The 23600-nt window shown below is 43.6% G+C and overlaps 1 protein-coding gene across 1 annotated transcript in view; it reads right to left on the bottom strand.

Annotated features, from left to right (window-relative positions):
* Positions 1-23600, bottom strand: part of RGMA (repulsive guidance molecule BMP co-receptor a) — a 67370-nt gene that overhangs the window by 17487 nt on the left and 26283 nt on the right. The window contains exon 2 of the mRNA XM_069766268.1: positions 6631-6746. Coding sequence (XP_069622369.1) covers positions 6631-6746 — 116 coding nt within the window. The remainder of the gene's footprint in view (positions 1-6630; positions 6747-23600) is intronic.

The raw sequence follows: 23600 nt of genomic DNA on the forward strand, positions 1-23600 counted from the left end.
GACAATCCAAATCGGATTGGACATCCAAATGTTACAGCATAGTGGAGGGGGATTTTATGAAATCCCGTCTCCACTATGCGTGCAGGGCCACATCCAGTGGTTCTGCGTAACCGGACATGTGGCGCGTCTTTCCAGACCACAGCATGTATATTTATCTTGCAGAGACGCTCAGTCTCCACAAGATAAATAACAGTCTATGAATACGATGCAGTGATTCCGCATGTGTTCAATGAACACATCCAGAATCACCGAGCGTACAACAGGGGGCGGAGTGGGGTATCCGCTGCGTCCAAAGCGCAAACATTACGCCCCGTGGAAACATAGCCTTATAGTCTATGACCCCGTTGGCGCATTAGCCAGAATTCTGTTTTGTGGTAGGGTTCAGATGTAAGCCCCAATGGGGCCAACAAACGGATGACAGAATGCAGTGTGAAAGCACCTTAAAGCTACGTTCCCACGATGAGCTTTTGGTATGTTTTTTTAATGTTGCGGACTTTCTGCACTACTTAATTTGCTTTTTTTTATTGCGTTTGGGTGTGTTTTTTTAACATGCGTTGTTTAGTGCTGGGGTTTTTGTCTCTGTTTGCCGTGTTATGCATAAAATAATACTTCCTGGTATTTGACTTTGGGAAAAACTTTAATGGGTGCGGATTACATGTGCAGCGCCCCAGAGACCTGGTCGTTGCAGTAGTGTCGCTCTGCCACTAAGGGGAGTGATGGTACGTCTGATGGCACTAAAGGAGTTCATCTGACCAGGTATCACCAGCACACATTACACTTCACACTCCGGCTACTAGGGGGAGCAAAAGGTTCTATTTATTAGGCCACTCCTCACACTGGTAAAACTAGGGGTTGGATAGGAAGTTAGAGAGAAGCTGACTGGGTTTTGTCCAGGCAACATCCCGTGGCAGGGGGTGTTGCGGGGGAAGATTCAAGGGGGTCCCTGTCAGACGTGGGAACCTGGCAGGTACCTAGCGACAAGAACAGAACGAAATGGAACCGCGTCTGCACTACCTTAGAAAGGACACAAAGCGAAGGATATTGTGGACAGTGAGAAACGAAATCAAGCACTAAGGAGAGCCAGTAGGAGTCGTGCCCGGAGAACGGCAACATCCTACTGAGGCACGTAGCCGGAACACCGAGGAAGTAACTGACTTTATGCCTTACTTCAAATACCGCAGGACAGTTAATTATAGGTTGGCTGTCTACCTTACATCACCTAAGCAGACATAGGGGGCAACACGTGGAGAGGGGCGTCTCTAGGGTCCTGGAAGAGCTCCGAGCGTACCCGTCAAACGGGTGCATCCTAGCCATAACAAACCTGGGGGACGGAGAATAGAAAGAACTGGAACGAACGAGAATAGAAGTTGTGAGGACTATCCCAAATGCTCGCAGGGAAGCACTACAACACACAGGCGCTAGTGGTAGGCAACGATTTCCACCTGCAAAGGGAACTCTGGATGTGTCTTCGGTCCGGCCGGTCTCAGACAGCCCTGTTAACAGTGCTCTGGATTGAGGATCCTGAAGTCACCAGTAAAGAGGTAAAGAGACTGCAACCCTGTGTCCTCGTTATTGACTGCACCTCACACCATCGTCACCTACACTACTGGGAAGCCCTGGGGATATACTTCTCCTGTGGGAAGGTATACCATCTAGCTGCCATCACATCACCCCAGTGGACCCTAAGCAGCGTCGGTCACCCTGACCGAATACCACAGGTGGCGTCACAAAACCTTGACAGACTCGTATCACCTTTCATTGGACGCCCCTTAGCAGGGTCACGGACCGGGTCCAGCCACCGTGACATCCCCAGAACTGAGCCAGCAGAGGACCGGTACCGAGTAACCCGCGGCCTTGCGTCTGGGAGCGCTCCACATGCATGTTTGATGCGTTTCTGCTGTGGAAATGCACTAAAAACGCATCCAAGTTTTTTATCTGTGGAATTTCCACAGCCAATGCAACTCTATAGGGAAATTCTGCACATAACACTCAGTGTATCCCACAAGAGAATTGACAAGCTGCGGGTTTCAAACCCGCACCGCAGGGTCATTTTATGTTGAGTTGAAAATAAAAGAAAAAAAGCAGAGTGGGAAGTCGGAATGAGATTTCTATAAACCAAATTCACTTATAAAACATATAATATTAGTATATTAAAAATAAGTAGCATCAAAATCAAAAGCGCATCGTGGGAAAGTAGCCTTAGGCTGGAGTCACACTACAGCGGGATACGGCCGAGTCTCGCAGGTTAAAACCAAGCTCTGGCACCGGCACTCCAGAGTGGAGCGTGCGGCCGCATAGCAATACATGGAGCCGCACGGTCCGCTCCGGAGTGCCGGTGCCAGAACTTGGTTTTAACCTGCGAGACTCGGCCATATTTCGCTGTGTGTGATCCCGGCCTTAGATTTAAAAATTGCATAAAAACCTCAAACTTGGAAACCTGACCAACACTTTCTGTGGATGAGGAGGTTGGCATTCTTTGCAGAAATTTGCTTCAGCTCAAAACAATGATGTCCAACAGTGTCCCCTGCAAAAGGTGAGACAAAGAGCTTCTGATGGGAGGAATAACAGCCTGAAGGGATGCGGAGGGGGGGTAAAGGGACTTCAGTATGCTGCGACAATTAAAAATAATAATAATAAATAATAATAATATTATATAAGAGGTCATCCTCATGGGACATCATAATCTAAACAGAAGCGATGAAGTCTACCCATAGCCTTATAGGTTATGTTCAATTGCTGCGTTTTGTTGGGGTTTTTTTCAGCAGGCACTTTTTGCACTTACTCATTACTTTCTATGGGTGAAAAAAAAAAATGCAGAAAGAAGTGACATGCTGTACTTTGCAAAAACACATCAGTCAGTAAAAAAAAAACAAGCAACAAAATAAAAAAAATGTGTGCATGAGATTTCTGAAATCACAGCTTTTGCTGGTACTGTAAAACACAGTTTAAAATTTGCATAAAAAACGCAATGTGTGAACATAGCCAAACAGAACCCTGTTCTTACTATATGCACACGTACAAGCGACCATGTATAGTCTGATCTCTGAGGCTTATTATTATGATCTCTAACATATACACCGTATGAGGTCACCCTCCCCAGCAACTGCAGGGGTGTAATGATCCGCACCATCTGTACGGCTGGGGGCAACAGAGCAGTTACAATTCACTGAAATAATTGCCTGTTAATAGGACCAATTATTTGACCAGGTGTATACACAGCCTGTATGTTAGCACAGGAAGCCAATCTAGTTTGGTTCAGCGCTAGTTTGGTTCAGCGCGGCGTGTACACAGGTGCTGGAACTCGTGAAGCCGCCACCAATTAACTATCGTGCTAAATGCAGCAGTTTGTTGAAAGAAGGGTCTGACCGTAATATACCCCCCCCCTCTCCAAACTAAACTCTTGGTAACCATCAGCCTGGATGGTATCATATTGGTGCATGGCTTCCCTTCCTTACAAAATAATATTTGGAATTGAGTCCTCAGTGGTTGATACCTTTTTAACGGCTAACTAGATGGTAACAAATTGCAAGTTTTCGAGACTACTTGGGGCTCTTCCTCAGGCACCATGTTTTTTTCAGATGTTCCTTGGTTAGGCTAAGTTCACTTATTTTACTGTTCCGTCACTGGCCCTGAAAAACTGTGCCAATGCCAAGACGGATCCGTCACATGAATGAGAACAATAGTGCATGATAGACTCCATTGACTAGAGTTGGTTCTGAGTCCCCTCCATAATGTCCATTCGGTTTTTCCAGATTCTTAAGACAAATGTAAACAGGACCCTCACTACAGATGTGAGGCCATCTTCACAGAGTAGTAGTTTCCAAACTTGTGATTGTCGGCTGCTCCTGAAAAACATTCATGCTTGGAGATCTAGTTTTGCAAAAAGTCATAGGGTTGAGACCAGAACTAGAGAGATTTATGGAGCAGCTTGGTGACCACCAAAATACAAGCACCTTGAGGGTATCCTTAACTTTCTTCGGTTCCACAGAATATGGACCGTAAGAGGTCACCTAACTTTCTAAAGGACAGATGTACCGTAAGTAAAAACACTCTGTGGTCATCTGTGACATTAAAAAATTGGGGCAAACACGACAAATATGGAAGGAAAAAAAAATGGAAACGGGAACACATGGGCTACTTGCACAGTGAACAAGTCTGTAGGACTTCAAAAAAGTGTAAAAAAAAAAAGCTTAGCATACATTTTTTGCAAAAAAGGTATCAACCAAATACCCTGTTTTTACATCTTTTTCTAGCACTTGCGGATTACTGTGATTTTTGAAACTGAGTGTTTTTGGTTCTACTATGCTCTTTTGTGTCTTCAAGAAAAAAAAAAATGCAGCAAAATGTGACATGACATCAATAGGTTATGAACTTATGTTCACGTGACATTTTTTGCAGGTTTTTTTGTGACAGTGTTTTACAGTACTAGCAAACTTCAAAAATCTCATGCACACCATTGTTTTTCACCCTAGATTTTTTTTTTAAACTCTGCAGCATTTCTTCACCCTTCTAACAAATGAGGGTGAATAAAATGATGCATAAAAAAAAAAACTTGTGCATTTTCCTGCCATCCCTCTGGCTTTTCCTGCTAATAAGCTGCCACATGTGGACATGCCCATAGGGAGTGTATGCGGCACAGGCTGGCTGCATGTATTGTGAGTGACCTCTAGCAATACCTGAACTAGTAATACTGACAGATAACCCAGACCTGATTGATCTGTCCTTGCTATGTAAATTTACTTAACGCCCTAATCTCCAATTCTGAAACTTGGCCTAACAGCGATTTAACAACAGATAGCAGAGTGCTGGAAGGTCACAATATACCTTTCATTTACACCTACAGGGGAGTGACAACCCCAGAGGATTAACCCAGTAATGGAATATGCAAGCCCTAATGGAAATTTCAATGTGTAAAATACAGGACACAAAGAATCAGGTGTTGGCAACATTTTACTGCCACCTTACAACCACTCACACAAAAAAAAAAAAAAAAAAAAAAATCAAGCCTTTTCTTTCAACTTCTTTTTCTCCTCAGGAGGAGCAGATAAGGATCTGACAGAGCAGGATTTATGGATAACATCAACATTTCACACTATCCACACTTATGAGCACTACACAGGCTGGTCCCAAGAGCTTGCAATCTATACATAAAAGATGGGAAAGAAACAGTGACATGTGTTTAACAAAATAATACAAAGTAACAAATACCAAAAAAAAAAGCAGAATGGAGACACATGGCCTGCAAAGAAAATATTTTCACATCTGTGCTTCATCTGTGGATACAAGACACACTGCTATTCCAGGAGGAGGGGGTAGTTAACCCTTAGCCCCCCAAATATTCAATCAATGGGAACCTCACTGCGGGACAAAGGGGATTCATCAAACAAGAGGACAAATCTTCAGAAATGCAAGACCGTCACCTAAAGCTAATAACTCCAGGCCTGAGGTGTGCGCCAAAGCACTTCAATCAATTATGTATCATCTTCAGCTACTCGGCCCGTCAGGGTCAAAGACTCAAGACTGCAAATATTCATCTTCCACAGGAAAAAAACCCGGCACACTAGATATTAAGGGGCTTTTTAGTAGTTTTCTAGTAAAACTTTTCTGCAGTCCTGGATTAAAACTTTTCTGTCCTGGTACACAGAACTGTACATAGGTACAGACTACAAAAGATACAACTAGCTGTCACCCAGCTTTCTCAAAATCAGATAAGTAGGACTTTACATAGCCGTAAAAGAATAAAACGTGTCCATGAATTATAAGACGTACCTAACGCTATAAAATAAATTACACTAATCTGTGGCCACTCACGTATACCGATTTCATTATAAACTTAAAATAATTGTTCATTTATAGCGTATAATTATTTCCCATACCAATAAAAAGTGTCACAGTCTGAACGAGAAAAGACACTTTTCTTAAAGGGCCAGAACACAACTTTAATACAGAAGAACAGAGCGATTATCGGCCAGGTAACTAGAAACATTTGCACATTCTGGATGCAATAAGGAGACAATATATAATTGATACTTCTAAATAATGATTTAATCAGGGCTACATTTCCAGGTGAATAAAAACCTTAAGTCTGCAGAAACTCGAGCCTTTGCAAGGAACAAAACCCCCAGTGTAGAGTCTGCCCTCCTCCCCCAACAAAAACAAGGTTGGCAGGAATTTGCAAGCAAGGATCAAGCCAGGAAAACACTGGGATTCATTGGAAACAGATGCCTACCCCAGTCTCAATCTATAGGTCCTGTGGCCCTACCTCAAAAAAATAATAAACAGGGAGACACCACAAATAAGTATTATGTCCCTGATCCCAGCAGCGTTCTCACCGGGGACATAAAGGAAATTAAGTTAGTGATCTGTGGTGGTAAAATATCAATAAAGCGATTAATATACCACTATATAGTTACCACTTACTGGACACAAACATTATATATACATAATAAACTGCAGCAATGCAAAACTTTTCTAATACTTTGTTTCTAGCAACTTTTTCTAATGCAAACATATTAAAAACTTAGCAAATTAATAATAGGAAGGCACAATGCTGGCACATGTGGTTCCTATTCAGGGGCCCCTCTCAGGGTGAGGAGATCCTTCTCAGAGACTTTCCAGGGATTTCCTTACCTGTGTGGAGTGTGCACAAGAAGACGGTGAGGATTCTGAAGAGTCCCAGGGCTGTGGGTCCTGCCCCTCTCCCCATACCCATCCATCCAGCTCGGGCTTTAACCACCACCCTCGCCCTGCACGAACAGTCAAAAAAAGAAAAGAGAGAGAATAGATCACACTCCAGCAAAGATCAACTTGTGAGGCAGCAGCAGCTCTGCAATGAGGCATTACACCCTCCCTCCTTAGCGTCCACAACACTGCAGCCATCACTCACAGCTCTTACCTTCCAATGGCCTTCTCTCCCAGCCTACACACTGACCCACCCACTGCTCTTCTCCAGTTACACAGGCCTACAAGGAGGAGTCCCCAGCACAGATTCCTCCTCACACATCCAGCAACTGGGAAAACACTTCCCTGCATAGTAGGGAAAATAAACAGGCGCAGAACCTATGGACGCCCCTCCTCACCACATGTCACACTTGTGTGCCAAACTGATGGAACAATTAGCCCTGAATTGGTTTGCTGCATTTGGCCCACATTCCTCCTATACAAGGGACAGGACATGTGGGGATTTTACATAGGACTGCACTGTTATTGTCGGTTCACACGACTATAAAAAAACAAACAGAATTTCATCCAGAAAAGTGGGACGATTTTTTTTTCTCACGTAGCCATATACAATACATTTTTCACAGCAGGTATTAATCATTTAGGCCACTCAGTATTTTACCTCAGTATTTGTAAACCAAAATCAGAAGTGAAACAATCAGAGGAAAAGTAGAAGGCCGGTGTCACACTTCCAACTGCAATGCGAGAAACTCGCCTCAACACCCAGCACTGCCGCCGGCGCTCGAGAACGGAGTGTGCGGCCGCATGTATTTCTATGCAGCTGAACGCTCCGGTCTGAACCGCCGGCGACAGTGCCGGGTATTGAGGCGAGAGACTCGTGAGAGTTTCACGCATTGCAGTTGCAAGTGTTATACACCAGCCTAACAGAAACACGTCACCTCTTCTGCATTTTTCACCCACTCCTAATATACTGCCCAAATACTGAGTGTGTGAACATGGCCTAAACAGGACTATTTCCAGTTTCCAGTGTAAGGGTATGCGCACACGTTACAGATTTGCCTGCGGATCCGCAGCGGATTGGCCGCAGTTTTCCATCAGGTTTACAGTACCATGTAAACCTATGGAAAACCAAATCCGCTGTGCCCATGGTGCAGAAAATACCGAGCGGAAACGCTAAGTTGTATTTTCCGCAGCATGTCAATTCTTTGTGCGAATTCCACAGCGTTTTACACCTGCTCCTCAATAGGAATCCGCAGGTGTAAAACCGCAGGTGAAATCAGCACAAAAGACATACGAAATCCGCGGGTAATCCGCAGGTAAAACGCAGTGCGTTGTACAGTACCATGTAAACGTATGGAAAATGAAATCCGCAGTGCATATGCTGCGGAAACGCTGAGTTGTATCTTCCACAGCATGTCAATTCTTTGTGCGGATTCCGCAGCGGTTTACACCTGCTCCTCAATAAGAATCCGTAGTTGCAAAACCGCAGGTGGAATCCTCACAAAAATTGCAGAAAATCCTCAGGTAATCCGCAGTGCATTTTACCTGTGGATTTTGCAAAAACAGTGCGGAAAAATCCACACATGAATCCGCAACGTGTGCACATAGCCTGATATTTCTATAAATCCCATCCACTTTCCTGGAACAGGGCCACGTTCACACATTCAGTTTTTTTACCTCAGTATTTGTAAGCCAGAACAATCTGAGGAAAAGTACAGCAGAAGCACGTCATCACTTCTGTATTTATCACCCACTCCTGGTTTTGGCTTAGGCTACTTTCACACTAGCGTCGTTCGACGCACGTCACAATGCGTCGTTTTGGTGAAAAAACGCATCCTGCAAAGTTGCCTGCAGGATGCGTTTTTTTCTCCATAGACTTTCATTAGCGACGCATTGCGACGGGTTGCCACACGTTGCATCCGTCGTGCGACAGATGCAACGTGTTTTTGCAGTCCGTCGGGACAAAAAAACGTTGCTTGCAACGTTTTTTTGTCCGTCGGGTCCGCTTTTTCCGACCGCGCATGCACGGCCGGAACTCCGCCCCCTCCTCCCCGGACCTTACAATGGGGCAGCGGATGCGTTGTAAAACTGCATCCGCTGCCCCCGTTGTGCTTTTACTTCACAGCATGCGTCGGTACGTCAGCCCGACGCACTGCGACGGGCCCGTACCGATGCTAGTGTGAAAGTAGCCTTACATATACTGAGGTACAGGAAAGATATATATCTTTGTACCGTTGTGCCCCCGTTGTGCTTTTACTTCACAGCATGCGTCGGTACGTCGGCCCGACGCACTGCGACGGGCCCGTACCGACGCTAGTGTGAAAGTAGCCTTACATATACTGAGGTACAGGAAAGATATATATCTTTGTACCGTATTAGCCAGTAGATAGATTCATAAAATCCCCTCCACTATGCTGTAACATCTGGACGTTGCGGATTGGACACTGCATCCGCAGCGTCCAATCCGCATCGACTACTGAAGGTTTCCCGATCGTGGAAACATACCCTTAGAGATGTTTTGCGGCACTTGGCATCTCTTATTCTGCACTTTCAAGAATAAAGAGTGGGCAGCTTCCTCACGGAAGCCTCTTGGAAAATGAACATGTCACTTATTTAACCGCTTCAGGCATTTCTGAACATTTAAATGGTTAAAAGAAGTGACATAAGACTGAACATGTGCACAGCAGCTGTTTTGACATTGCTGTGATATATATTCATTTTATGGAACACTTTTACTGCACTTTTTCCAAGTGGATTCCAGGCGGAATACACCTGAAAAAGACGCCATGTGCAAATATCCTTATTGTGCACATGGTATTGTGTTTATTCACTTTTATTTTGTGTGTTTTCCATTAAAGTATTTGAAGTAGTTTTTTTTTCTTTATTAAAAACTGAGCTTGACTAAAATGTGTCAAATTTAGCACTGATTGGGTAGCTAAGGAGAGATATGAGCTGGTGAAGTTTTCCATTATACATTGTTCAAGTTTCTGGCATAAATTATAGTAAATCCACTTCTTTCCAGTTCATTCTTCCCCCTAAAACCACCACCTTTTCTTTTTCTTTTTTTAAAGACGTTCCAAAGTTCGTAGAAGAGATGAAAAGTCGATCTTTTATGCACCAGTTTGGCTTACACAAAAACACGTATCTTTTGAAAACCACAGCTTTAGTGCTGGGATGAATATGGGAAAGGACTCATGATTTTACTAGAGTACGCAGTACACTACTTATAAAGACAAACTCAGCTTTGCTAAGTCTGGATTTCTCAATGAATAACACCATGTTTCCTCCTCGATGTGTTTGTTTTACCTCACATTATTTCATGACATAATCGTCCCCCTTTTTCCATTTGCAGTTATTGCTGCCAACTGATGTCATATGTCTGGTTTCTCCATTAATATCCTGGAGATCTCCCACTCCGGAGCGAGGGATAAGACTGAAAAATTACTTTCACCAGAAATACAATAAAGATATGACCATGGAAGTGATTCCAGATGATAACCCTGATGCAGAATGTTTCTTCCTGGCGGTAGATATTTGATATTTAGTGATATTATGTCATTTATGTATCACTTGTATCATGTATGTATCCACATGGATCTATGTACGCACAGTCTGTGTATATACCATAATTGTACCATAGATCTGCTATCAGGGACCAAATTACAGCAGAGAGTATATTACACCCCCCCCTGCATAATTCAACTACTCTTAGGGTATGTTTCCACAGTCAGGAAACGCTCCTGATTGAACACTGCATACAGCCGCAGCGTCCAATCCACAGCAGCCAGATGTTACAGCATAGTGGAGGGGATTTTATGTAAGACGCAGGTAGCAGACCTGCGTATACGCACATGCGGCGCGTCTTTATAGACCGCAGCATGTCTATTAATCTTGCGGAGACTGAGTCTCCACTAGATATATTACACAGTCTGTGTATAGGATGCAGTGATTCCGCATGTGGGCAGAGCTGCGTCCAAAGCACTGCACATACGGAACAAGGAAACATACTCTTACAAGGGTAACACAACTGTCCTTATACCCCCTGCACGATACCTATGATGACATCTGCAGTCACAGACCTCCTTCTGAGCTGATAGCTCAGCACGCACAGTAACGGTGTGAAACCGATCTTCACAGTTAAAGATTGGAAGGTTAACGAAATTCAGTGTGATTTTTCACATCCGTCGAAAATGTTGCACCACTAGACCGTATTAATGAGTATTTGTTCTGATTATGTATAGAATTTACTCTGCATTCAACAAATTATTTGCTGATTACCAAACTGGTATCTAACCATGTAAGAAAAATGTATCTACGGTGTGTACATCAATGGTGACAAATACGGTATAGGCCCAAGGGCTGAGGCTGAAACACTAAGGGTATGTGCAGACTAGGATGCCAATTCATCAACATTTTTATGCCAAAAAAAAAACACGTGAAATCATTGAAAAGTCGCAAAATGTTCTTGCACCTTGGAGTTGCTCCAAAATGTTGCCACTTTTGGGGTATTCACTTCAGTTTTTTCGCAGCTCCTCCCATTTTGGCGGAGCTGGGGCAGGATGGGGGTGCCTGGTACAACAGCTCATCTAATTTATAAAGAGCTGTAGTGTTTCATAGGCCAGAAATCTCATTCCAGTCCCTAACAGGAGTAAGATATATGGCATAGCCCATGGATCAGGAGAGTCTGACTCCAGAAAGCCCAAATGGCAGATCTTGATTAATTTAGGTCAACATCTTTTTCGGGTGGATGTGCTTCAAAACCCGCCTGAAAAAGCACTCAAAAAATGCTCAAAACAATTAACATTTGCATTTCTATGCAATAATGACTTGCTGTACATACAGTCATTGCCAAAAGTGACACCCTTGAAATTGTTCTAGAAAATCAAATATTTGTCCCAGAAAATTATTGCAATTACAGGTTTTGTTATAGACATGTTTATTTCCTTTGTGTGTATTAGAACAACACAAAAGCAGAGGAAAGAAAGGCAAATTGCACATAATTTTACACTAAACCCCAAAAATGGGTTGGACAAAATTGTTGGCATCTTTCCAAAAATGTGGGTAAAGAACTTTGTTTCAAGTATGTGATGCTCATTCAAAGTCACCTGTGGCAACTAACAGGTCTGGGAAATATGAAAATCTCCCTTAATACCAGATAAAAAGGAGAGAAGTTGTCTCAATCTTTGCATTATGTGTCTGTGCGTGCCACATTAAGCATGGAGAACAGAAAGAGGAAAAGAGAACTGTCTGAGGATTGGAGGCCCAAAATTGTTGAACAATCTCAACAAACTCAAGGTTACAAGTCCATCTCCAGAGATCTTGATGTTCCTTTGTCCATGTTGTTCAACATAATCAAAAAGTTTACGAACAAAGACATTGTTGTGAATCTCCCTGGATGAGAGAAAAAGTTATGAAATGTTGCAATACAGGATAGTTCTGATGACCGATAAACAACCCCAATCAAGTTTCAAAGAAATTCATGCTGTCCTGCAGGCTCACGGTGCATCAGTGTCAGCGAGAATCATCTGTCAGCATTTGAATGAAATGAAAGGAAACGCTATGGCAGGAGACCCAGGAGGACCCCACTGCTGACAGAGACATAAAAAAGCTAGACTGCAGTTTTCCAAAATTTACCTAAGTAAGCCAAAATCCTTCTGGGAAAGCGTCTTGTGGACAGATGGGACCAAGATAGTTTTTTTGGTAAAGCACATCATTCTAGAGTTTACCGAAAACGGAATGAAGCCTAAAAGGAAAGGACATAATATCTACAGTCAAATATGATGGAGGTTCAAATATGTTTTGGGGTTGTTTTACTGCCTCTGGCACTGGGTACCTTGACTGTGTGCAAGTCATCATGAAATCTGAAGACTACCAAAGGATTTTGGGTCGTAATGTAGTGTCCAGTGTAAGAAAGCTGGGTTTGCGTCCTGAGTCATGGTCTTCAAGCAGTATAATAAGCCCAAACATACTTCAAGAAGAACCCAGAAATGGATGGAAACAAAGCGCTGGAGAATTCTGAAGTGGCCAGCAATGAATCCAGATTTAAATCACATGCTCTGATAAGGGTATACCGTGAAGATTGGTAGAGCAGCTTAGTATACATTTTTTGCAAAAAACGTATCAACCAAATACCCTGTTTTTTACATCTTTTACTAGCACTTGCGGATTACTGCAACATTTTTTCAAACTGAGTGTTTTTGGTTTTACTATTCTCTTTTGTGTCTTCAGGTTTCTTGGTGGTGTGTGAACATGATCATACAGACTTGTTCACTGTGCAAGTAGCCCATGTGTTCCTGTTTCCATAATTGTTCTCTTGTGTCTACAAGACTGGGGAGTTCCACCACTCCTCTTGGGCTATCTGCACAAAAGCTGTTCTACCCTGTATGCACACATGGATTTTTCCTCTCTGAACCCTGTTCACACAGGTTATATACAGATGATCAGGTTTTTAAATACATCAGATAGGGATTGCATACATTAGTTAGGACTGCTCTGATAAGGGTATACCGTGAAGATTGGTAGAGCAGCTTAGTATACATTTTTTGCAAAAAACGTATCAACCAAATACCCTGTTTTTTACATCTTTTACTAGCACTTGCGGATTACTGCAACATTTTTTCAAACTGAGTGTTTTTGGTTTTACTATTCTCTTTTGTGTCTTCAGGTTTCTTGGTGGTGTGTGAACATGATGATACAGACTTGTTCACTGTGCAAGTAGCCCATGTGTTCCTGTTTCCATAATTGTTCTCTTGTGTCTACAAGACTGGGGAGTTCCACCACTCCTCTTGGGCTATCTGCACAAAAGCTGTTCTACCCTGTATGCACACATGGATTTTTCCTCTCTGAGCCCTGTTCACACAGGTTATATACAGATGATCAGGTTTTTAAATACATCAGATAGGGATTGCATACATTAGTTAGGACTGCTCTGATAAGGGTATACCGTGAAGATTGGTAGAGCAGCTTAGTATACATTTGTTGCAAAAAACGTATCAACCAAATACCCTGTTTTTTACATCTTTTACTAGCACTTGCGGATTACTGCAACATTTTTTCAAACTGAGTGTTTTTGGTTTTACTATTCTCTTTTGTGTCTTCAGGTTTCTTGGTGGTGTGTGAACATGATCATACAGACTTGTTCACTGTGCAAGTAGCCCATGTGTTCCTGTTTCCATAATTGTTCTCTTGTGTCTACAAGACTGGGGAGTTCCACCACTCCTCTTGGGCTATCTGCACAAAAGCTGTTCTACCCTGTATGCACACATGGATTTTTCCTCTCTGAACCCTGTTCACACAGGTTATATACAGATGATCAGGTTTTTAAATACATCAGATAGGGATTGCATACATTAGTTAGGACTGCTCTGATAAGGGTATACCGTGAAGATTGGTAGAGCAGCTTAGTATACATTTTTTGCAAAAAACGTATCAACCAAATACCCTGTTTTTTACATCTTTTACTAGCACTTGCGGATTACTGCAACATTTTTTCAAACTGAGTGTTTTTGGTTTTACTATTCTCTTTTGTGTCTTCAGGTTTCTTGGTGGTGTGTGAACATGATCATACAGACTTGTTCACTGTGCAAGTAGCCCATGTGTTCCTGTTTCCATAATTGTTCTCTTGTGTCTACAAGACTGGGGAGTTCCACCACTCCTCTTGGGCTATCTGCACAAAAGCTGTTCTACCCTGTATGCACACATGGATTTTTCCTCTCTGAACCCTGTTCACACAGGTTATATACAGATGATCAGGTTTTTAAATACATCAGATAGGGATTGCATACATTAGTTAGGACTGCTCTGATAAGGGTATACCGTGAAGATTGGTAGAGCAGCTTAGTATACATTTTTTGCAAAAAACGTATCAACCAAATACCCTGTTTTTTACATCTTTTACTAGCACTTGCGGATTACTGCAACATTTTTTCAAACTGAGTGTTTTTGGTTTTACTATTCTCTTTTGTGTCTTCAGGTTTCTTGGTGGTGTGTGAACATGATCATACAGACTTGTTCACTGTGCAAGTAGCCCATGTGTTCCTGTTTCCATAATTGTTCTCTTGTGTCTACAAGACTGGGGAGTTCCACCACTCCTCTTGGGCTATCTGCACAAAAGCTGTTCTACCCTGTATGCACACATGGATTTTTCCTCTCTGAACCCTGTTCACACAGGTTATATACAGATGATCAGGTTTTTAAATACATCAGATAGGGATTGCATACATTAGTTAGGACTGCTCTGATAAGGGTATACCGTGAAGATTGGTAGAGCAGCTTAGTATACATTTTTTGCAAAAAACGTATCAACCAAATACCCTGTTTTTTACATCTTTTACTAGCACTTGCGGATTACTGCAACATTTTTTCAAACTGAGTGTTTTTGGTTTTACTATTCTCTTTTGTGTCTTCAGGTTTCTTGGTGGTGTGTGAACATGATCATACAGACTTGTTCACTGTGCAAGTAGCCCATGTGTTCCTGTTTCCATAATTGTTCTCTTGTGTCTACAAGACTGGGGAGTTCCACCACTCCTCTTGGGCTATCTGCACAAAAGCTGTTCTACCCTGTATGCACACATGGATTTTTCCTCTCTGAACCCTGTTCACACAGGTTATATACAGATGATCAGGTTTTTAAATACATCAGATAGGGATTGCATACATTAGTTAGGACTGCTCTGATAAGGGTATACCGTGAAGATTGGTAGAGCAGCTTAGTATACATTTTTTGCAAAAAACGTATCAACCAAATACCCTGTTTTTTACATCTTTTACTACTGCAACATTTTTTCAAACTGAGTGTTTTTGGTTTTACTATTCTCTTTTGTGTCTTCAGGTTTCTTGGTGGTGTGTGAACATGATCATACAGACTTGTTCACTGTGCAAGTAGCCCATGTGTTCCTGTTTCCATAATTGTTCTCTTGTGTCTACAAGACTGGGGAGTTCCACCACTCCTCTTGGGCTATCTGCACAAAAGCTGTTCTACCCTGTATGCACACATGGATTTTTCCTCTCTGAACCCTGTTCACACAGGTTATATACAGATGATCAGGTTTTTAAATACATCAGATAGGGATTGCATACATTAGTTAGGACTGCTCTGATAAGGGTATACCGTGAAGATTGGTAGAGCAGCTTAGTATACATTTTTTGCAAAAAACGTATCAACCAAATACCCTGTTTTTTACATCTTTTACTAGCACTTGCGGATTACTGCAACATTTTTTCAAACTGAGTGTTTTTGGTTTTACTATTCTCTTTTGTGTCTTCAGGTTTCTTGGTGGTGTGTGAACATGATCATACAGACTTGTTCACTGTGCAAGTAGCCCATGTGTTCCTGTTTCCATAATTGTTCTCTTGTGTCTACAAGACTGGAGAGTTCCACCACTCCTCTTGGGCTATCTGCACAAAAGCTGTTCTACCCTGTATGCACACATGGATTTTTCCTCTCTGAACCCTGTTCACACAGGTTATATACAGATGATCAGGTTTTTAAATACATCAGATAGGGATTGCATACATTAGTTAGGACTGCTCTGATAAGGGTATACCGTGAAGATTGGTAGAGCAGCTTAGTATACATTTGTTGCAAAAAACGTATCAACCAAATACCCTGTTTTTTACATCTTTTACTAGCACTTGCGGATTACTGCAACATTTTTTCAAACTGAGTGTTTTTGGTTTTACTATTCTCTTTTGTGTCTTCAGGTTTCTTGGTGGTGTGTGAACATGATCATACAGACTTGTTCACTGTGCAAGTAGCCCATGTGTTCCTGTTTCCATAATTGTTCTCTTGTGTCTACAAGACTGGGGAGTTCCACCACTCCTCTTGGGCTATCTGCACAAAAGCTGTTCTACCCTGTATGCACACATGGATTTTTCCTCTCTGAACCCTGTTCACACAGGTTATATACAGATGATCAGGTTTTTAAATACATCAGATAGGGATTGCATACATTAGTTAGGACTGCTCTGATAAGGGTATACCGTGAAGATTGGTAGAGCAGCTTAGTATACATTTTTTGCAAAAAACGTATCAACCAAATACCCTGTTTTTTACATCTTTTACTAGCACTTGCGGATTACTGCAACATTTTTTCAAACTGAGTGTTTTTGGTTTTACTATTCTCTTTTGTGTCTTCAGGTTTCTTGGTGGTGTGTGAACATGATCATACAGACTTGTTCACTGTGCAAGTAGCCCATGTGTTCCTGTTTCCATAATTGTTCTCTTGTGTCTACAAGACTGGGGAGTTCCACCACTCCTCTTGGGCTATCTGCACAAAAGCTGTTCTACCCTGTATGCACACATGGATTTTTCCTCTCTGAACCCTGTTCACACAGGTTATATACAGATGATCAGGTTTTTAAATACATCAGATAGGGATTGCATACATTAGTTAGGACTGCTCTGATAAGGGTATACCGTGAAGATTGGTAGAGCAGCTTAGTATACATTTTTTGCAAAAAACGTATCAACCAAATACCCTGTTTTTTACATCTTTTACTAGCACTTGCGGATTACTGCAACATTTTTTCAAACTGAGTGTTTTTGGTTTTACTATTCTCTTTTGTGTCTTCAGGTTTCTTGGTGGTGTGTGAACATGATCATACAGACTTGTTCACTGTGCAAGTAGCCCATGTGTTCCTGTTTCCATAATGGTCTTCAAGCAGTATAATAAGCCCAAACATACTTCAAGAAGAACCCAGAAATGGATGGAAACAAAGCGCTGGAGAATTCTGAAGTGGCCAGCAATGAATCCAGATTTAAATCACATTGAACACCTGTGGAGAGATCTTAAAATTGCTGTTGGGAGAAGGTGCCCTTCAGATATGAAAGACCAGGAGCTGTTTGCAAAAGAAGAGTGGTCCAAAATACCAGTTGAGAGGTATAAGAGGCTTGTTGATGGTTATAGAAAGCAATTGATTGCAATTATTTATTCCAAAGGGCGTGCAATCAATTATTAAGTTGAGGGTGCCAACAATTTTGTCAGGGCCATTTTGGGGGTTTTCTGTGAAATGATGTCCAATTTGCCTCTTTTGCTCTTTTTTTGTGTTGTTGCGAAATAAAGCTGTGTATAACAAAATGTGTAATTGCAATAATTTTCTGGGAGAAATACTTAATTTTCTGGAACAATTTCAAAGGTGCCAACACTTTTGGCTATGACTGTATATTCATTTGTTTGAGCATCTTTTAACTGCTTCACATTTCCAAAGATACCAAGCGGTTAAAACAAGTGAGCTGAGCATTCTTTAGGCGTTTCCTGCTCTGAAGATGATCTATACTTTACAATTAAAAGGAATAGCTCCAAAAACCACAGATGGACAAAAACAATGAAAAAGACGTTCAAGAAACAAACGCCCGTGGTATGCACGGCATCCTAATCCCCTACATTGTATGCATTGCCACCCTCATCTCAATCATTGTATGCACGGCCACCCTCATCCCAGTTCTTGTATGCATGGCCCCCTCATCCCCATCCTGGTATGCATGGCTCCCTCATCCTGGTATGCATTGTCCCCTCATCCCTATCCTGGTATGCATGGCCCCCTCATCTTCATCCTGGTATGCATGGCTCCCTCATCCCCATCCTGGTATGCATTGTCACATCATCCCCATCCTGGTATGCATGGCTCCCTCATCCCTATCCTGGTATGCATTGTCCCCTCATCCCCATCCTGGTATGCATGGGCTCCTCATCCCCATCCTGGTATGCATGGGCTCCTCATCCCCATCCTGGTACACTGTCCCCTCATCCCCATCCTGGTATGCATGGGCTCCTCATCGCCATCTTGATATGCATGGGCTCCTCATCCCCATCCTCGTATGTATGGCTCCCTCATCTCCATCCTGGTATGCATGGCCCCTCTCATCCCCATCCTGGTATGCATGGCTCCCTCATCCCCATCCTGGTATGCATTGTCCTCTCATCCCCATCATGGTATGCATGGGCTCCTCATCCCCATCCTGGTATGCATGGCCTCCTCATCTCCATCCTTTTATGCATGGCTCTCTCATCCCCATCCTGGTATGCATGGCTCCCTCATCCCCATCCTGGTATGCATTGTCCCCTCATCCCCATCCTGGTATGCATTGTCCCCTCATCCCCATCCTGGTATGCATGGGCTCCATATCCCCATCCTGGTATGCATGGCCCCTCTCATCCCCATCCTGGTATGCATGGCTCCCTCATCCCCATCCTGGTATGCATTGTCCCCTCATCCCTATCCTGGAATGCTTGGCCCCCTCATCCCCATCCTGGTACATTGTCCCCTCATCCCCATCCTGGTATGCATGGGCTCCTCATCCCCATCCTGGTATGCATGAGCTCCTCATCCCCATCCTCGTATGTATGGCTCCCTCATCTCCATCCTGGTATGCATGGCCCCTCTCATCCCCATCCTGGTATGCATTGTCCCCTCATCCCCATCCTGGTATGCATTGTCCCCTGATCCCCATCCTGGTATGCATGGCCCCTCTCATCCCCATCCTGGTATGCATGGCTCCCCCATCCCCATCCCGGTATGCATGGCCCTCTCATCCCCATCTTGGTATGCATAGGCTTCTCATCCCCATCCTGGTATGCATGGCCCCTCTCATCCCCATCCTGGTATGCATGGCTCCCTTATCCCCATCTTGGTATGCATTGTCCCCTCATCCCCATGCTGGTATGCATGGTCCCCTTATCCCCATCCTGGTATGCATTGTCCCCTCATCCCCATCCTGGTATGCATGGCCCCCTCATCTCCATCCTTGTATGCATGGCCCCTCTCATCCCCATCCTGGTATGCATGGCCCCCTCATCTCCATCCTTGTATGCATGGCCCCTCTCATCCCCATCCTGGTATGCATGGCTCCCTCATCCCCATCCCGGTATGCATGGCCCCTCTCATCCCCATCCCGGTATGCATTGTCCCCTCATCCCCATCCTGGTATGCATGGCCCCCTCATCTCCATCCTTGTATGCATGGCCCCTCTCATCCCCATCCTTGTATGCATGGCCCCTCTCATCCCCATCCTGGTATGCATGGCTCCCTCATCCCCATCCTGGTATGCATGGTCCCTCTCATCCCCATCCTGGTATGCATGGCTCCCTCATCCCCATCCTGGTATGCATGGCCCCTCTCATCCCCATCCTGGTATGCATGGCTCCTTCATCCCCATCCTGGTATGCATGGCCCCCTCATCTCCATCCTGGTATGCATGGCCCCTTCCTACTTACCGTCCCTGCACTCCCTCGCAACGTCTTGTTCCGATGCCAGCAGCGGCGGGGCGATCTCGTGTGCTCGCTGCTAAAGAGAAATGAACATTCACTGCGCTCGTGGTGAATATTTATTTCTCTTCAATATCGGGCACAGTAGTCACAGCCACCGGCTTCCTGCAAGCAGCCGGGCGATCACGTGTGCATCTACTTAAGTGAATGAATATTTACTGCACTTCTCACCCATAGATGAGCGCAGTGAATATTCATTTCTCATTAGCAGCGGGCACAGGCTTTAGCCGCAGCAGCTGGCTCCTGCCTCCCGTGACCCGCTTCTCCGCCGCTGCGGCTTCATCTTCTGAGAGCCTCACTCGAGTATAAACCGAGCGGTGCTTTTTCAGCACAAAAAATGTGCTGAAAAACTCGGCTCATACTCAAGTATAAAAGGTAAACATTTTTCTAAATGTGCTATTAACATGAAATTCTCACCAGATGTCGGTAAGAACCTATCCAATCCACACAGCCAAATAAATCAAACCAGAGATGTCCATAAATTAAGTTGTGTGTAATAATGAGAAATGACACAGGAAAAAAGTATTGAACGCTTATTGCAATTTAATACTTCATACAAAATCCTGTTGTTGTTGATAACAGCTTCAAATCTCCTCCTGTATGGAGAAACTAGCAGCATGCATTGTTCAGGTGTGATTTTGTCGAAAATTAGTGACGTGTTCAATATTTATTTCACTGGCTGTATATTAACTATGCACTAAGCTATACGACCAGTGACACACACTATGAGGTGCTACTCATGCTCACACTTATATTTCCACTAGTGAACATAAATCTGTAGATTGTAATTTTTTGCTCACATTATTGCTGACTACCCAGGTGTCTCTACCAACATCCTGCAATACCCTAATGATATAATGTATCAGGGAAGTAGACACAAATATCCCATCCTCAGAACGTCATATCCCGCACGTACACAAAGACATATTTGCCTCTTAGAACCTGTCAAATATAAAGAACATGCTGTGCAAGTTTTAGAAGTGAGATGTTTCAGCTTGTGGTCTGGACAGACAAATGACTTCAAGCTATAGCTTTCCTATTTTAACTATTTGCAAACCTGAGCTCATAGCATGTAACACTTGTAACAAGTTGGGCTCAGAAAAGGAATATGTCAGATTGTTTTCAGGAGTAGCCAATATCTGTATGGCGTATTAATTCGCAATCAATCCACATAATTCGTTACACAGAGTGTTTGGCATTTGAAGTCTCTGCACATGCATGTTCTAAAGTCTCTGTGACGTTGTTGCGTCACTATGTGTGCCACAACCTTGCAACACGCATACTGGGCTCTGAGTATCCCCTAAAAAAATCATACACGCTTTTCACACTCTTCGGCTACTTTCACACTAGCGTTGTACGACGCACGATGCAATGCGTCGTGGCGACCTACCGACGCATGCTGTGAAAGCGCAGCACAACGGGGGCAGCGGATGCAGTTTTACAACGCATCCGTGGCCCCATTGTGAGCTCCGGGGAGGAGGGAGCAGAGTTCCGGACGCGCATGCGCAGTCGGAAATGGCGGACACAACACACCAAAAAACGTTAGGCTACTTTCACACTAACGTCGTACGACGCACGTCGCAATGCGTCGTTTTGCAGAAAAAACGCATCCTGCAAAGTTGTCTGCAGGATGCGTTTTTTCTCCATAGGCTTGTATTAGCGACGCAATGCGACGCATTTCCACACGTCGCAACCGTCGTGCGACGGTTGCGTCATGTTGTGGCGGACCGTCGGCACCAAAAAACGTTGCATGTAACTTTTTTTGGTCCGTTGTGTCCACCATTTCCGACCGTGCATGCGCGGCCGGAACTCCGCCCCCTCCTTCCCGGAGCTCACAATGGGGCAGCGGATGCGTTGTAAAACTGCATCCGCTGCCCCCGTTGTGCTGCGCTTTCACAGCATGCGATGGTACGTCGCCACGACGCATTGCGTCGTGCGTCGTACGACGCTAGTGTGAAAGTAGCCTTACATGCAACATTTTTTGGTGCCGACGGTCCGCCACAACACGACGCAATGCGTCGCTAATACAAGCAGATGGAGAAAAAAATGCATCCTGCAGACAACTTTGCAGGATGCGTTTTTTCTGCAAAACGACTCATTGCGACGTGCGTCGTACGACGCTAGTGTGAAAGTAGCCTGACCTGCACAGTTCATGGCACCTCTTCTCACCGTCACCGTGCTGAACATCCCAGGCATCTTTACGTTGGGCCGAGACTTCTAGCAGCGACTCTGCCGGACACATCCCTGCATGCAGAGGGAGCGGCAGAGGTGATCAGAAAAGTGAACGGTAAGGTATTGGATTTCTTTTTGTTTGTTTTTTAACCTTTTGACGACTCTCTATGGCACTGAGAACTATAAGAGGGACAGTCAACACCAGAAATGAGCGGTAAGGTATTCCCTTTTTTTTAAATTTTTTATACATCTTATGTTTATTATTTCAAAACTCCAGGGCGTAATAAGAGATATTAAATTTTCATAGAATAAATTTTGGAGAATCTAATTTGTAGGTACAATCTACGTCATTTGGCGAATTTGAATGTTGTCAGATCTGCTCATCTTTATTGGTAAATAATAAGTGTAATTACTATACTGCATTGCCCTTAACATATACTTCTACACATTACTAAATGGTAAAATAAATGGTATGCAGAGGTATACGACCAGATACAGGAAAAGATATACACATTTTGGCCTTTGTCTTGGTAGGCCTTCCAGCATGTTGAACAACTGCACGAGATTTCCAGCAGTGCTACCGAGATGGACATTGTATCAAGGATGTGCATAACGTTAAGGTAAGGCGTGATTAGAAGATGTGAGGCAGGACTAGTCTGGAGGCTGCAACGCCCTGCCAAATTACTCCAGCCTCATTGATATATGTCATGCAGCACATTGGAAAAAAAAACATTTTTGTGCCGCATAATACAATTTAATAGAATACAGGATGTGGCAGATAATAGTATACAGCTATATTAGTGGTCTTGGACAGTATGAGGATCTGACAGATGTTCATTAAGGGGATCCTATGTAGAGGACCACCCTGTGTGGTGTCCATATGGACAGGGATTGTCTGCATAACACAGCTCCTTTTTCAAGGCACCCCACTGGGAAAATGTATGGTGACATACATCCACAACAAAGGAATTACATAAACTTAGTAATATACATAATGGTTTACATGCAGTTTTAAAAAAGTGAGTATATATTTACTGATCTGTGCAGGTGTTAAAATTTATATCTATAGCTTTGGTCAGGTCATGGGCAGGTTCACGTTCACATATGGTTAAGCTCAGAACCATTACTAAAGGGATATTCCTATAAACAACATTTATCATCCATCCATAGGAGGATAGATGATAAAGACATTATCGCTAGAATTCTGACTATGAGATCCCCACCAAGCTCAGGAAGAAAAGGCACAAAGTCCCCTGTAAAGAGTGGTAGTGAGCATGTGTGACCATTACAGAAAAGACAGTGGTCGCACATGCTCACTGCTGCTTCCTTCAAGAATGGGACCTTCAGTCTTAGGCTAGTTTCACACTAGCATTCGGCAGGGCTGCGGATGGCAGCCTTCTTCTTCTTCCGTTAAGCTCTACCCAGTGCCGCACCTCTTGCTTCAGCTCCGCCTACGTCTGCATGCGTCCTGCGTACCCTATC

This window comes from Ranitomeya imitator, chromosome 4 (genome assembly GCF_032444005.1).
Source record: "Ranitomeya imitator isolate aRanImi1 chromosome 4, aRanImi1.pri, whole genome shotgun sequence".
NCBI classification, from domain to species: domain Eukaryota; kingdom Metazoa; phylum Chordata; class Amphibia; order Anura; family Dendrobatidae; genus Ranitomeya; species Ranitomeya imitator.